The following is a 15,171-nucleotide window of genomic DNA, read 5'->3' on the forward strand; positions in this document are numbered from 1 at the left end:
AGAAATTTTATTGTCAGTTACATTTCAAATTGTATGGTAGTGATGTATCAATCTACCTTTTTTTTTACTGGTACAGCAGAACACACACACACACACACACAGAAAATAACTCACCTAGCACTCATGAGACTGTACTTTTGTTTTTCTAGAAAGTAGATCCTGTTTCACACACACACACACACACACACACACACACACTCACATCAATACTCGGACCATACTGTGTTATTGGTACCCTGTATGTCTCATGCGTTACTTTCACGTATGAATAATATGGATTTTGTCAAATCTATTAAAAACAGAACTGTTACAGAAAATCGGCTGCTTTTCTTGAACTCAGCGGGTTATAATGAGAAGGTTCCAGTGTTGAGAGAGACAGCAGTGACTACTGTGGACGCTCATGCTGACTGATTATTGGTTCATTACTAACAGTCATAATTGGATGAGGACTAGCCTACCATGGGACAGCAAGTAGAACAAAAACAATCAAGAGCTACAAAAAAAAGGTAAAAATTTGTTCCTAAAACTACACAAAAAGTGGAATTCACTCAGTGAAACACAGCTAAAAATGTTTAAAAAGGAGTAAAAAAAAAAACAAAAAGGAAAAAAATAAACATCTATGAGTCGCTTTCTGACGGTGATTCTTCCAAATGAAATACGTTTTTGCAGGATTTCACAGCTCGTTGATGGTGTCACCTGGAAAGGAAGCACACTCACTTATTCTCCAGTAAACCAACAGTTTCAGCACTTTAATGTAAATGCAAAACGTGAATGTTGTTTCTCTTCAAATTCTAAATGATGCATCAGCTGGCTCGTGACATTTACTAAAAACTTCAGAGGAAATGGGAGTGTTTTTAGCAAGTATAAACCCTTTTTCCTTATAAAACAGTGTTTTATCACTTTTATATTGGTGCATAATGTGACCGGGGATGTGATCTAAAAAGGGTTAAAGACATTTTTCATGTCATCACCACTTTAAAAATGTGACTTACTCTCTGCACAGGGGGAGGTGTAGTCAGTGACTGCCTCATCACCTGGAAATAGCAGCAAAAACACACATCAGACACAGCAGCTCAAAATAAGGAGAGGAAGTCAAAAGTCATTCTCACACACACACACACACACACACACACATTAGGAGGGAAAGAAAGAATGGCGGTGAAGCTCTTACTGGTTTGGTAGTAATCATAGACTTTGACCACAGCTGGTTTCAGGTTCCTGACAGGCTGATCCTCCTCTATCGTCACACTGTAGATCTTTGTCTCCTCCTTCCTCAGCTGCAAACACAAACAACAGGCTGCTGATGGCCTTCTGTCCAACGAAGCTCAGATATCCTAAAGTCATTAAATCTTCCCACCACGCGCTCCTTCTCATGTGTCTGACTGAGCCATGTGGACACACTGATTATACACATGATAATAATAATAATAATAATAATAATAATAATACTCAGATCATGAGCTGCATCATGTTTCTGAGAATAAAGCACGAGTATATATAGTATATATATAAATAGTGCACGCCCTAACGATAACATGAGCTGGTCGTTATTATGTCATCACACCCGTTGCTGCTTCCTACCCCGTCTAAGTAGATGTTGATGAATCCTTCCTCCACGTCCACGCGCTTCACCGAGCGGTCGCTCTTCAGCTACGGAGGCACAGAGCAGCGTCAGAACGCTCCAACATCAACAACACACTATTAGATTCTGTCATTGGACGTGTGCGGCTGCAGACCAACTGACCAGCTTCAGGGAGCTCCTATCCAAAATGTAACCAGACAGCAGTTTGATGTTGATGATGACCATGTTGGTCTCCTCTCTCCTGCCCTGGTACCTGCACACACACACACACACACACACACACACACACACACACACACACACACACACACACACACATAATGTTTAAGGAGATGACCTGATTCCCTCAGCAGGTTGTCCCTGTGACACACTTATCAGAGAGCCGTCCTTTACGCCAGTTTTATCCGTTTTCTTTTAAACTTGTTGATTTTAGGACTTGACAGTGTTACTTGGTAATGTGGATTTGTTAATAAATGTGCTTCATCAATAAGCTTCGTCGTCATCGGTAGTAGCAGCACGATGAAGAGAATTTTAAATACCAAGTATCTTAAATACCGAAACCACATATGAATAAAAGCAGACCTCTGACCTCAGGGTGCAATGAAGCTACAAAATCATTCATTATGTCATTGTGCAACTTCATGATTTAAAAACAAAAATTAGAAGCAAAATAACAACCATGAAGTCTGTGATCATGAGCTGTGGCTGGTACAGCTGTGACACTAACAAAGGTCCCTGTGCTGGCTGGTTCATATGGAGGTCATCCTTATTTCAACCAGGCTTCTGTGTCTTATTCTTTCCTAATTAAAAAAACAGCTACTCTATATTTCATGACAGTTTGCTGATGCCACCGTCAATAATACTCCTTATTCACCTCTAAATGATCACAAGAACAATACACACACACACACACACACACACACACACACACACAGTACCTGACGTGCACAAAGAGGATAAGCTGAGGCCTGCTGGTGTTGCACTTGGCCATAGTGTTGGTGGAGATGTTGAAGGCAGAGAAGTCAGGGGGAGGGGGGACGTTGTAATGCATGGAGATCTGTGGAGAGACAGAGTCAAGTCATCTTCTGTCTGACACACACACACACACGCACACACACACACACACACACACACGCACACACACACACACACACACACACACACCCCTGACCTACATTGGCTCCATTTAGATCACCAGACAGAACAAGAAAAAGTTTGAAGAAATCGTTTCAATCAAAGGGCCACTTTGCTGAAATGTGTGTGTTCATTGTTCTGTTGGTGAATTCCAAATGAAACACTGGGACTTCAAGTGTCAGGAGCACGTCCACTCCCTGCTTTCATTTCATTTTTGTATTTTAAGCCATAGCAGTCATTTTCTATTCCTTCACCCCCGACAGCTCAGTCACACGTTCCTGCATCACACGCTGTGGTGTTCTCTTCCTCGTCGTACCTGTGCCAGCACACAGCTCTGTCCCTGGGCTCTGATCGTGTACTCTCCAGGGACCTCGCTCAGCTTCTCCTCCTGGTACAGCAGCCTGTTTCTCTGATGCACCGTGAACTCTTTGTTCAGGCCTCCTAACGACGTCACCGTCACCGTAGTGTTGCCCTCCGCGCTGTAGGTGGCGGCGCCATACTTAGCCAGAGCCTGGAGGGCCACCACAGTGTCCTGGGGGGCAGAGAGGTTCAGTGTGTCATTAAAACAGGCAGGGGGGGGTTAAAGGCTTCCCACAAACCACCTGCGTGTGGGCTGTCCTACCTGTGTGGAAGAGAAGCCACCGTAGGGGTTCTGCTGCTGAGTGAGCCAGCGGACGATGCCAGAGGAGTAATCCAGACCAAAGTGTGGCAGGGCCGGACCGGAGAGCAGAGCCAGCAGCACGTAGGAGGTCATCTCCACCTCCAAAGAGTCCAGGCCTTTCGTAGAAGCCCCCGCTCTGTCCCAGTGACGGGTGCCACCTGCCAGTCAAGCATCAGGAGGTTAGCACTGACCAACTCTGCACCTTGGCCTAAAAACAACGTCTGTAAGATACGACTGCTGAGAGTTCAGTCCGACATCGTTCCCAGGTTCCCAAAACATGTCGAGAGAGAAGATTTTCAATTTATAAATAAATTAATAAAAAAGGAAAATCATTGCATAAAAAGAAACAACAGGCGCTAATTAAGATAACCTTTATATGACACTTCAACTGCTTTCACTCACTACACGTCAACGTATGCTTGAGCTACTTTCAGGTCTTAGAGTTCCGCTGTCAGTCAGTGTGTTCAGCTGGATCTGCTGTCACAGCTTACACACCAGCTGACAGTACACGCCCACTTCAACTAAAATGTCAACCACTTCACACGGAGTCAAACTGCATTCATTTCTTTCAGGACGTCCACTTCAACTGAAACTTACAGCGCAATTATTCACCTGCACTTCCACTCCGTTCACTCTTTCACTGCTTGAATGTCAACATCCTAAATTGACACTTCAGCTTTATTCACCACTTACATTTGAACTGAACCTGCCACTTCTCTCAGCACTTCATCTGTTTCAGTATTTAACCTATTTGATGTTGTAAATGTGAGTTCTCTCTGTGCACTGTATCAAGACTGAAACAGCTCTTGTCACCGTCTCACCCTGTGTGCTGGACTTGTGGTGCAGGTACGTGATGAGTTTGCTCCTCATCTCCTCGTCTCCAGCCAGAGTGAAGGTGTAGGACAGCAGGGCCGTGGTGTACAGGTTGTCCAGCTTGCCAGCCACCGCTTTCTTTAGACAGGCCAGGCAGCTGCGTACCATGGGGTCCTGTCGCACCACGGAAAAATACAGGTGAGGCAATGCTCGGGAGAATACGCAGAACAACTGACGACTAAAGCTGAAGAGACAATAAGGGACACGTGCTGACTTCTCTGTCAGGCAGCAGTGAGAGATACCAAGTGACTACACAGGCTTAATGTTGCTTAGGGTGCGTTTAGTGTTAATGCTGCGGCTGTGGCTCCGGAGGTAGAGCAGGTCATCCACTGATCACAGGGTTGGCAGAGGTCAACAAGTAACAAAGACCTGATGAAAGCGCTCTTTAAATGTAGCCAGATACCGTTTTCCTTCAAACAGCTCTCACGGGCGACTGTGTGGTTACTGAGAAATCAGTGAATGGTGTTAATTTGGAGCTCACCGCGACGCTGGTGTCCTGCTCCAGCAGTGCAGCGGTGATGTAGGCTGTCAGGGACACATCGTCACTCACTCCTCCCTGTGGGGTCATTTAGCTGGTTACACTCAACAACAACACAACACAACACAACACAACACATCTATGGAACGTGCTTCATATACATCTTTCTGTGATGGAGCTCCCAGCCGAAGAACATCACACGAGTGTACTGAGTGACTCAGTTAATATAGCAGACTTAACATATCACACCTGGCTACAAAGACAGAGTGTGTGTGGCAGGTAAACCCCCCCCCCCTCTGCCCCACCTACATGACACATGCACACATGTACCGTATTTACTGGACTATAAGCCGCTACTTTTTTCCCACGCTTATACAGCGATGCGGCTAATCTATAGATTTTTGACGGTTTCAGTGCACAGGAGGAGGATGAATAAAAACATTAATGACTTTTCTGTTTTGTTCGATCAGCCGTTTTACTGCCGTGTCACAGGCACCGTTTGGACACAATTAAGGTATGTAAATAAACATTGACAGACTCTTTCTGTGTAAATATCTCATTTCACAACGTATATATCTGCGGCTTATAGTCTGGTGCAGCTAATATATGTAAAAATATTTTTTTCTTTTAAAATTTAGTGGGTGCGGCTTATATTCCGATGCGCTCTATAGTCCAGTAAACACGGTAGTTCAGCGCTGTTCACAAAAAGACACACACTTGTCATTACTCTCTGCTGTAAGTTGGCTTCAGTAGTTGCTGTAGATTGATAGGGACTGGCTAGCAGTGTGTGTGTGTGTGTGTGTGTGTGTGTGTGTGTGTGTGTTGCTTGACAACTCAGAGAAAATGACTGAATGTTGAATGATGAATTCAATTGGCACTTTACACAAAGAGGAAAAATTCAAACAACCTAAAGCAGATGACTTGAATATAAACGCTCCCGTCTACCCCGACAGAAAGCCCCCCCCCCCCGAGCGGGGCTCTATCGGAGGTTTCTTCCTGTTAAAGGGGAGCTTCTGTGATTGTCACCTCATTCCTGGTCCTTGCTCATGTGGGGATTCTTTAATGAATCCTTTATTTTGAATTGCACTTTATGGAAAGTGTCTTGAGGTAACATTTCTTATGAATTGTATAAATAAAGATTTATTGATAAAGTGTCCACGTTTAAACTGATGTCATTACCTTCATGCCGTTGTGGAAGAGTTTCCCCACTGATCTGATGCAGCCATCAGGCCGCTGGAGTCTGGACAGCCACATCCTGGCATCTTCAATGTGTCTGGGATTCACAAAGATGTATGGCCTCGCCCCGCCAAAGGACTTCATCACAAAAGCGGTCAGCCTAGAGGGTCACATACAGTGCACACACACACACACACACACACACACACACACAGAAAACAAAACTAACAACGTGTGCCTGTGTTGGTAACCCCAACATGAACCCAGCTTCAGGACAATTACATAACAGCCTCCACAACAAAACAATCATATTCTTCGGAGCTGCGCATGAGTCCTGCACCATTAACACAGCAGAGCCGAAAACAGCTGGAGCCGACAGGAAAGCAGTAAAGTCACATGTCCACGTGTCACACGTCTGCATCATGCATTCACACCACAACATGACCCACACCTGAGGCTTCCCAGCAGTTACAGACACACTACATAACGCTGTCATCAACCCTGCTAAACACTTGGATACTATTGTCATTATTACTGTGGTAATTACGATATTTTTGGCCACCTGGGGGCAGCAAAACATGCTGTACACACAACCCAGTATTGACGGATATGTCAAACAATTGCTTATTCACACACTCAGTAGACAGAGAGTAATATTAGCAACCGTCTCAACTCATGTTTCCTGCTCACTGATGAACCCAGTACAAACCCACTCTCTCTTTTAGCTATGTTTTGGTCTCCACCAACTCCCGGGGGACGTATCTTGCTCTGTAGCTGCTAAACGCTGAGCTGGTAGTGAACAGTGGATTTATCGAGCATTTTTGCTAAACGTGGCTGCCAGAGGGCCTGAAACCTCAACCAAAGAGGTAAAGGAGGCTACAGAGCTCTGTACGGTGCTGAAATGTCTGTGGGGTCATCACTGAAATTCCCATCATGATAAACAAATATACTACTTCTTGTTTCAAGTGGCACTAAACAATATTTTTGTGGGAAGTCCTCGTTCCATTTTAAGTGATTTGGGAAATTACATCCGATCTCCTGTTGGAAATGTGATGTATTTGAACACTTGAAAGCTCTGGTTGCTCCCAACCACAAACACCCACACACACACTCACTGCCAAACTGCCCAGCACCCTTTCAAGCAGCAAAGGGTTTGTTAAATCCCCCGAGGCACTTCTGCTTTAAGCCCATTAAATGCAAACATTAATATTTTCTGGCAGGATCCCCACAAAGTAAATTATTAGGATGCTTACTGGTGCCAAACACCAGAAAGGACACTGTGTGTGTGTGTGTGTGTGTGTGTGTGTGTGTGTCTCTACCTCCCACTGTGTGTCCGTGTGTCATTTTCATTCTCTCATCAAATGAAGAGTGAGATTTGAGCTAAAAATATTCAAGTTTAACAGCAAAGCTTTTCAAATGTTCTTTGGCCACTGATGCAAACTGCAACAGAACATGAGTTATATAATCCTGAGCATCTTGTATTATTCATAATGATCTGATACTTGTGTTTTCACAGCATCGGGTTTCAGTGACAGGCGTGCCAGTAAACACCAGTAAACACCAGTAAACACCAGTAAAGACCAGTAGCAGACGGCACGTGGATCTCTGCTTCCTCCTCATTTCACCAATGTTTAAATATCTCCAGTGTTCCAGTTTTCATTATATTTCACTTACAAAACTATTTAGCAGAATAAATGATACTTATGTATCATATGTGTGTGTGTTAATATGATTTGTTGTGTTTAGATGATATATTTAGATTACAGCTCTTTTGTTGTAAAGATTTCTAGGCAGACACACACACACACACACACACGTGTGATGGCTGTGACACACGGCGTTTTGTGGTGTTTGTATTCTCCACTCATGGTGTTACTGAGGCAGCTTTACTGACCAGGTGTTTCCGGACTCGTCGTGACTCCCGAAGGCGCTGTAGGAGCCGTCATTGTGCTTGAAGGTGAGCTCCCTCTGATATCCTGCAGCACACACACACAAAGTTATCACTGCAACAATTATTGTAGCTTTCATCGAGGTGGTCAACAGTGGAAATGGGGCGTTCAGGAATGAGCAATGAGAAATTTGATCTGACTGACCGATGCGGCCTTTAGTCAGGTTCCCTGTTTCTGCCAGGTGAGCCAGTCTGAGCACAGCTGGCCCCCTCCTTCAGCTGACTGCCACCATCATTATTTCTTTCCCTCTAAACTGGTTTAAACTTGGCTACGGGCAACTCTTGCCAGACAAATATATAATTTTCTCTAACTGAGGGACATGTGAAGACCGATGGATGCTTTCAACTAAAGGTAACACGCAGAACGGAGTAACCACTCAAACCCCCAGACTGTTAGGGGAGAAGACACGATGGGTCATTTCAGACGTTTCAGACAACAGAGCTCCTCACCGCTCTCCAGGAAGCGCGCTGCCTTTTCCAGAATCTTCTCGGTCAGCTGAGCCGTGCTTTTCAGGTAGTTGAGGATGAAGATGTTGGGAGCAAACTGCACCATGTTCTGCTCCCCGCAGCCATACGGCATGGCCAGGAGCTTCTCCACGTTCTTCATGGCCCGGCCCATCAGGTCTCCTGTGGGCGCAACAGGAGAGAGACGAGACGGAGTAAAAACATAAATACATAGCGCAGATGGAGTTTTAAAAAAAACAGAGATCGAGTCACTAACCCAGCACAGAGACAGAGGCCCTGGCTGATCCAGCCACAAACATCTCAGGCATCAGAAGAGAGATGTTCTTCTCCACAGGCCCGTCTGGATACACAGAGCAGCAGAGAGGACACAGAAACAGCACATGAAGAGGAGAGTTTAAAGAAACTATTTGCAACGGAATAAGTGAGCGTATTTCTCCAAGATGTCAGAGTTACATGACAAGATCGTGACCTAACTTTACAGACTCCTGACGGCTGGTTATCTTAGCACACAGCCCCCTTAAAACAACAACAACAACAAACTGAATGTAAGGTGTTGACGCTGGAGGTGAGGGTGGGTGGGTTTCCCCTGGTTTCCAGTCTTTATGCCAAGCTAAGCTCACAGTCTCCTGGTTATAGGCTTCAGTGATGATGATTAGTCAAACACAAACAAAGGGACTTCCCAATGAGTTGGTGTATTCATGTGGCAGCCTAATAACAGCACTTATCCCTCTGACATGGTGCTTAATCACTACAACCCCCCCCATTTCACACAGATTCACCTCTGACAAACACGAATGAGTAGCCGGTAACAATCAATCATTCCTCACACTGAACAACTGACTACTCCGACCTCTGACCCCCACCCTGGTCTCCGTGACAGAATGACAAAGTTAGCGTGATTGAATGAGAGGATCATTATGGCCGTTAACCCCGAGGCTTTCAGGTAACAGACGCTGACTCGCAGGTTGTCTGAACGCTCACCTGCAGGGCAGAGGAGGGCGTTATGACTGACCATCTGTGGCGTTCCTTCAGCCTGGTGGAGGGAGACAAAAAAGAGTGATGTGACATGTTCCTTCAGTACCACAAACCGGAGCAGCACACGTGGATTCATCTGCAGGTGAAACAGTCACCAGCCAATGCAGCGTTTTCTCCTCATGTTTGATAAAGACTCCAGCGAGCGGCCGTTTAAGGAAATGACCGGCTGCCCATGTTTATGTCTTCAGTTGGAACAAATGGGCAAAGAACTGCCAGCCACAACCAAATCAGCCAACTGGTAGTAACAGGCTGGTGTACAGTATTTGTGCACACAGACAAAAACAGGAGGCTCTTCAGATGTTAACACTAACAGCCACACATGGCCTGTACGTTCTGCTGATGACGGCTCTTTTCCCCCATGTTTCTTCACCTTGCAGTAAAATTCATTCTTTTTGATTCCTCTTTTGTCAGCATGTGGCCATTTTCTCCCTACGATTATGGGGCTGTTTGATTTTAAACTTTTTATTAGCAGAACACAAAGACTAAAACTACTAGAGAAAAAAAAAAGAGAACAGAGCAGGGTACCAGGGGTGATACACACATTCATACACACTACGGGTGCATCGACATCACTTGTTTTTAATCCCGAATGGAATCATATTGATGCTTATTTACTCCAGTTTGTTTGTATCTTGTCTTTTCATTTACTATTTATTCAGTAGTGCTCTTCCCTTTCTTCTTTCATTTAACTTGGCTGTATGCATTTATATTCTTTTATTTGTGACTGAAAAGCTCTGTAAGCTTTTGAAAAGTACCAAAGAAACATGTGGTCATGTAATAAATACTGATTGGATTATCCATTTCACGAAAATCAAAATGATTGGATCTTTTTCTGGTGTCTACGAGCGGCTCTGATGCCTCGTTGTGTTCGACCGTCACTGACCTGCACCAGCAGGGTGCGGACCACCGTGTCGATCCGGCCCACGTCGGGGACGGTGGCCACCTCGTTGCCACACAGTATGTCGGTCTTCAGGGCCTCTGCGCTGACCTTCAGATTCACCTCACCTGTGTGCACACATACTCCTTGTTACTGTGAAAGCAGGGCTGTATTGATTACCGCTCCCTGTCAACACTGTCACATTTTGTGTACGAAGGCAAAACAGCTCCCCGTCTGCTTTTCTATCCAACTCATTATCCTCATCGTTCCTCCACCCCTCCTCTCTCTGTTTTCCTTCCTCCCCCGTTTCCTATCTTATTCGCCCTCATTAATCCCCATTTGTTGCCTTATTATGCTGCTCTATCTCCCACCCCCTCCCTTCCTTCCTTCACAGCCCACAATCCTTCACACAGAGGACAAGTACAGATCACCCCCCGAGGGAGAGGTTTCTGAGTGTTTCGTCAGAGATACTACCTGACTTGTGAGTACAAGTGATTGTCAGCATTCCTTTAAGGGGGAGTTAGAGAAGCGCAATTTGACATTCATCAGAGCCTCGTCTCCATCTCTGCTGATGGAGGCTGATAGAAATCCTCTGCTTTCAGGCCAGGCAGCGCTGCAACAACAGCCGCCTTCTCTTTGCTTCCAGCAGTGCAGACGCAACAGCTGTCAGTGCCCTTAATACAGATTAATTAGCTTATTCTGTCTCATCTTTGTCACTGAAACAGTACGTTTGGCATTGGACGGAACAAACAACAGGATTTAATTAGAAAGATGTGAAGATTGCATTATATTATTAGTGACAGTGATAACAGGGGGGTAGATACAGCTGCGACTGGCTGACACTGTTTGAGATGGTGTTCAATTAGCGTTTGTTAATTATTATTAATTATTATTTTGGACATAAAAAAAAAATGTATATGAAACATTTCCCTCTGAATTGTCTTAGCGCCAGTTTGAAAAGCCTCTAAAGGAGAGCTCAGACGAATGAAACATTAAAAAAAGACAATAGCAGTGTTTTTAACTATTCACTCCAGTCTGATAACATATATATCTATAAAAGACACAGAACTACAAACCAAAATTTGTTTTTACAAATTAACCCTTCATTTTGTTACAAATGTTACAAAGAAATAATCACAAATTTTCTGGGGCTTTAAATTTAGGCCACAGCCCAACAAAAAGCTTATTACATTTTGTTGGGAAAAAAGTCTGCATCATTTTACAAATACAGAGTTCAGGCTCTCATTGTTTTGAGACCTGAAAATTACATACAAAGTTCTACTCATTTTAGGTGTTTTTCCATGTTTGTTTCACTCCACTGCTCCACTATATGTTTTTCCCCATAATATAAAAGGAGCAGAAATTTGGAGAAAAAGAAAAATAGGCGACACGACCCCGGTGTCCTCAATACAGCAGCAGCCCTGGAGAAGAACTGTATCCTGCTTTCTTAACTCTGACACATTAGCGTTTTCTTGCTTTGCTCATTTACTGCTGCTTTTACTTGAGCAAAAACAAATTGTTAATTCACACTTTGTCATGACTGCCCTTCACTGTGCGAACACCGCCCCAGTCTGAAATAACACATTTTAGGGTTTGTTCAGCCTAGATGCCGTGTGGTTTTCAGTGCTGTGGAGCATATTCAGATCCTTTATCTACTGCATGTAAAAGGTAGCAATGCCTGAATGTAAAAGCCATGTAATTTCCTGCAATCTAAATCCTTTAATTTTTACATTTTATCACCATTTTTTAAGCTTCCTATTGTGTTATTTTGTCTATGTTTCACACTGGTTATATTGTACAGGAGGACTCTACCTCGATGCATTTCAGAGTTAAAACAAAGGCTGAGAAAAAAAGGCACACTGCTGGTATGTAAAGAAAACTGCTTCCCATAATAGTTTTATCTATGTTATGGCTTCATTTTATGAACTCGACAGATGTGTTTGTATATAAAGATCCATAAAGTTAATAACTACAGCAAAAAGCCTTTTTTTCCCCTCTGAATTGTAGTGAGCGCATAGTTTGTAAGTGTAAGAACTTTAAAACTAACAGAATAAATGTACTTTTCACAACTGGTGGTTTTAAAATCAACCTGCACACAGAGCTGCATCACGGCACAGTAATAACATCCCTTTCACCAAAAACCAAAGAAGGTAATAAGTCCATTGTAAGATCTTTCCAGCCTGCCACAGGCACACACATAAATATGTAACAGTATATGTATTGTCTTCATATCAGAGATGACTAACGCTCATAGCTGAAATTGATTTGTAATAAAATGTAAATTGAATGGAATTGAGTCACCATCATTTCCGGTAAGCTACATATTAATACCTAAGGCGGTTGGAGTTACGATCCATGAGAAGGTCCTGCTCTCCTCCCCGCACAGACACACACTGTACTGGCAGCCATCACAGTTTCTGAAGGTGTACTGGTCTGAATCCGCCAGTGTGACATTCACCTGCAGGACAGAAGCAAAGACAGAATATACTCTGCCTCAGAAATACAGATATATCAAACACATGAACCATTTGTCCAAAGGGATAGAAGTGAATTTGTATTAATTAGTACAATGTACTAATAAATGAGATGGACCATTATTGAAACATACCGTTATATTTCATACTTTTGAACCCATCTGAATAAATTCCACCTGTAAGACCTTGAATATTTACCATAATGCATTTGGAGAGATAGTTGAAGACCGTGGCTTTGAGTGTGAAGACCTCCCCTCGGATGACCGAGTACGGCAAGGTGAGACTGACAAAGAACGGCTGGAAGGCAGTCAGTCCAGTGTTGGGCGACACGCCGAAGCCCACAGAGGACACGCAGAAAGCTCCAGCTGCCCACTTAGTGATGGTGTCAGGGACCGTCTGCTCCATGTTCACTGACCCATTGGCTCTGTACCAACATACAAGCCAGAGTCAACCTGATTACAATTCTAAGTAGCATGGGGCCTGAAATTACGTGACAATTTTAATACATGAAGAGACATCTTGTGTTTTGGGGTTTGATACCATCTACTGATGGACGGTTGATTCAGTTTGTACAACCAGCTGGAGACTTTACTCCTGCACCACCTAGCCATCCAAATCCGTCCTCTAACAGTCTTCAGCCACACTAGCAGGTCTGGGAGGCTGTATTGTGAGCTAAATGCTGACGTGTTCAGTGTCGATGCTAACTGGCTGATGTTAAGCAGGTATTTCCTGGCAAAACATCCAGATATTCAGTCAAAAGCACAAATGTTAAGCTCACTGCGGTTGCTAAAGGAAGAGTCAAGTCAGTAACCAAAGTCAAAGTCAATTATACTACATTTCATTAAACTTGACTAGGATGCTGGCGGCACTGTGGCTGTGACCATGTGACCGCGACCCAATACTAAGCTCAGCATGCTAACATGTTGATGTTAAGCAGCTAAAATGTTCACAATGTTAACATGCCAACATTTGCTAATTAGCAATAAATATGGACAAAGTATAGCTTCTGCTGACGAAAATGTCATTGGCTTATGACTATTAACATGAAAAAGTAAAGTACTGGATTGGAAAGTATTAGAATTCACCCAACACTCATCAAGACACTTGACAAAAATCTTGTCCTGCTGTTGGTACTGAAGGAAAAGAGAGAGAATCATCATAAAGTAGGATTTATCCTCTGGGAACCATGAATGTGTGTACAAAATTTCATGGCAATCTATCCAATAGTTGTAGAGATATTTCAGTCTGAACTGACCAGTGGACCAACAATGGTTGCCAATGGTATGAGATGGCAGAGGATTACCAACTATACAAGATGCATCCTGAGGAGCATGACTGGAGGGAGAAATTAATTAAAATGGATGGTTGTAGCAATAACTGGTTGTATTGTTGACTTATCAAGTACATGTTTTTGACCGGCAGCGGAGTCTCCGGACCGCCAGAGACTGATAAGATAAAGAGAGGAAAACAAGGATGAAATCTAGTGGTTGATGTTGACTAGTGTAGGGCTTATAGTTTAAAAATAAATATAAAATGAGAAATAAGAAGACAGCTTCTGTGCTTCCAGGTCCTACACAACTGACAGGAAGAAAGATGTGATATAGACACAAAAAGATTAAAAAAAAAGAAGAAAAAAAAAAAGATTCATAGACTAAATTTTGTGACTATTTCACAAAAACACACACGATGTTTGTCAATTTAAAAAGATAAAAGTCACAGGTAGTTGTGACACAAGGAGAGATGGTTCAAGGTTCACTGAGCGGTTTCACACCAAACTAAATGGTACTTTAGCCAACTTTACCAAGAACTGACACTTTCTTGACCTGCAAATTCTCTTTTGAATTGACAAACGTGTGTAATTCATGGCACAATTCAAACAGGATCAAAACATCATTGTCTCTCACCATTTACTACATACACATGTTGTTCCAAAATATTTTTCTGGGCTCTTCTTACTGGCTTTAAGTGGCTCAGTTGGAAAAATATGAAGACATAAATTCATAAACAAAATGACTTCAGCATCATTTGATCAAGTATTTGTTGGGTAGCTGCTAAAATCTGTTCCACACTGTTAAATATCACTGTAAACTGAATTGTTTTGGTCTGGACTGTTGCTTTTTCCCCACCAAAAAATATCAAATCAATCAATCAAAAAAAGAAATCAGTATTTTAACAGATAATGATAGAAGTAGTTTAGTTTAGTTAGAAAAAAAAAAAAAACCCTTCTTCTTCAGTCAGTGTTCAAAATACACAAATGTTCTGACATTGAATGTGTTGATCCTTTTCATAGGATTTATTATCATTACCCCACAGTAACCAGGTCCCAGATCCAGGTCTCAGGGAAGAATGTCCTGACGGTCTCCTCCTTCTCCTCCTCTTTACCTTTCATCACACCACCTGTGCTCTGTGGCATCATGTTGAAGGCCATGGGAACCGGAGAGTTTAAGAGATCTAGGAACACATAGATA

The 15,171-nt window shown here is 43.2% G+C and overlaps 1 protein-coding gene across 1 annotated transcript in view; it reads right to left on the reverse strand.

Moving 5' to 3' along the window:
* Positions 1-15,171, reverse strand: part of LOC139199910 (alpha-2-macroglobulin) — a 28,358-nt gene continuing 13,187 nt past the window's right edge. Inside the window, exons 18-36 of the mRNA XM_070829112.1 lie at positions 15,010-15,154; positions 12,902-13,127; positions 12,561-12,687; positions 10,236-10,357; positions 9,299-9,350; positions 8,574-8,657; positions 8,303-8,479; positions 7,799-7,880; positions 5,908-6,064; positions 4,732-4,806; positions 4,199-4,364; positions 3,339-3,535; positions 3,033-3,248; positions 2,521-2,639; positions 1,745-1,835; positions 1,582-1,650; positions 1,172-1,277; positions 993-1,034; positions 1-696 (exon numbers count right to left, since the gene is read on the reverse strand). Of these exons, the coding sequence (XP_070685213.1) occupies positions 674-696; positions 993-1,034; positions 1,172-1,277; positions 1,582-1,650; positions 1,745-1,835; positions 2,521-2,639; positions 3,033-3,248; positions 3,339-3,535; positions 4,199-4,364; positions 4,732-4,806; positions 5,908-6,064; positions 7,799-7,880; positions 8,303-8,479; positions 8,574-8,657; positions 9,299-9,350; positions 10,236-10,357; positions 12,561-12,687; positions 12,902-13,127; positions 15,010-15,154 (2,276 nt within the window). The 3' untranslated portion in view covers positions 1-673. The remainder of the gene's footprint in view (positions 697-992; positions 1,035-1,171; positions 1,278-1,581; positions 1,651-1,744; positions 1,836-2,520; positions 2,640-3,032; positions 3,249-3,338; positions 3,536-4,198; positions 4,365-4,731; positions 4,807-5,907; positions 6,065-7,798; positions 7,881-8,302; positions 8,480-8,573; positions 8,658-9,298; positions 9,351-10,235; positions 10,358-12,560; positions 12,688-12,901; positions 13,128-15,009; positions 15,155-15,171) is intronic.

The sequence above is a fragment of the Pempheris klunzingeri genome, chromosome 4 (assembly GCF_042242105.1).
Source record: "Pempheris klunzingeri isolate RE-2024b chromosome 4, fPemKlu1.hap1, whole genome shotgun sequence".
In the NCBI taxonomy this organism is placed as follows: Eukaryota; Metazoa; Chordata; class Actinopteri; order Acropomatiformes; family Pempheridae; genus Pempheris; species Pempheris klunzingeri.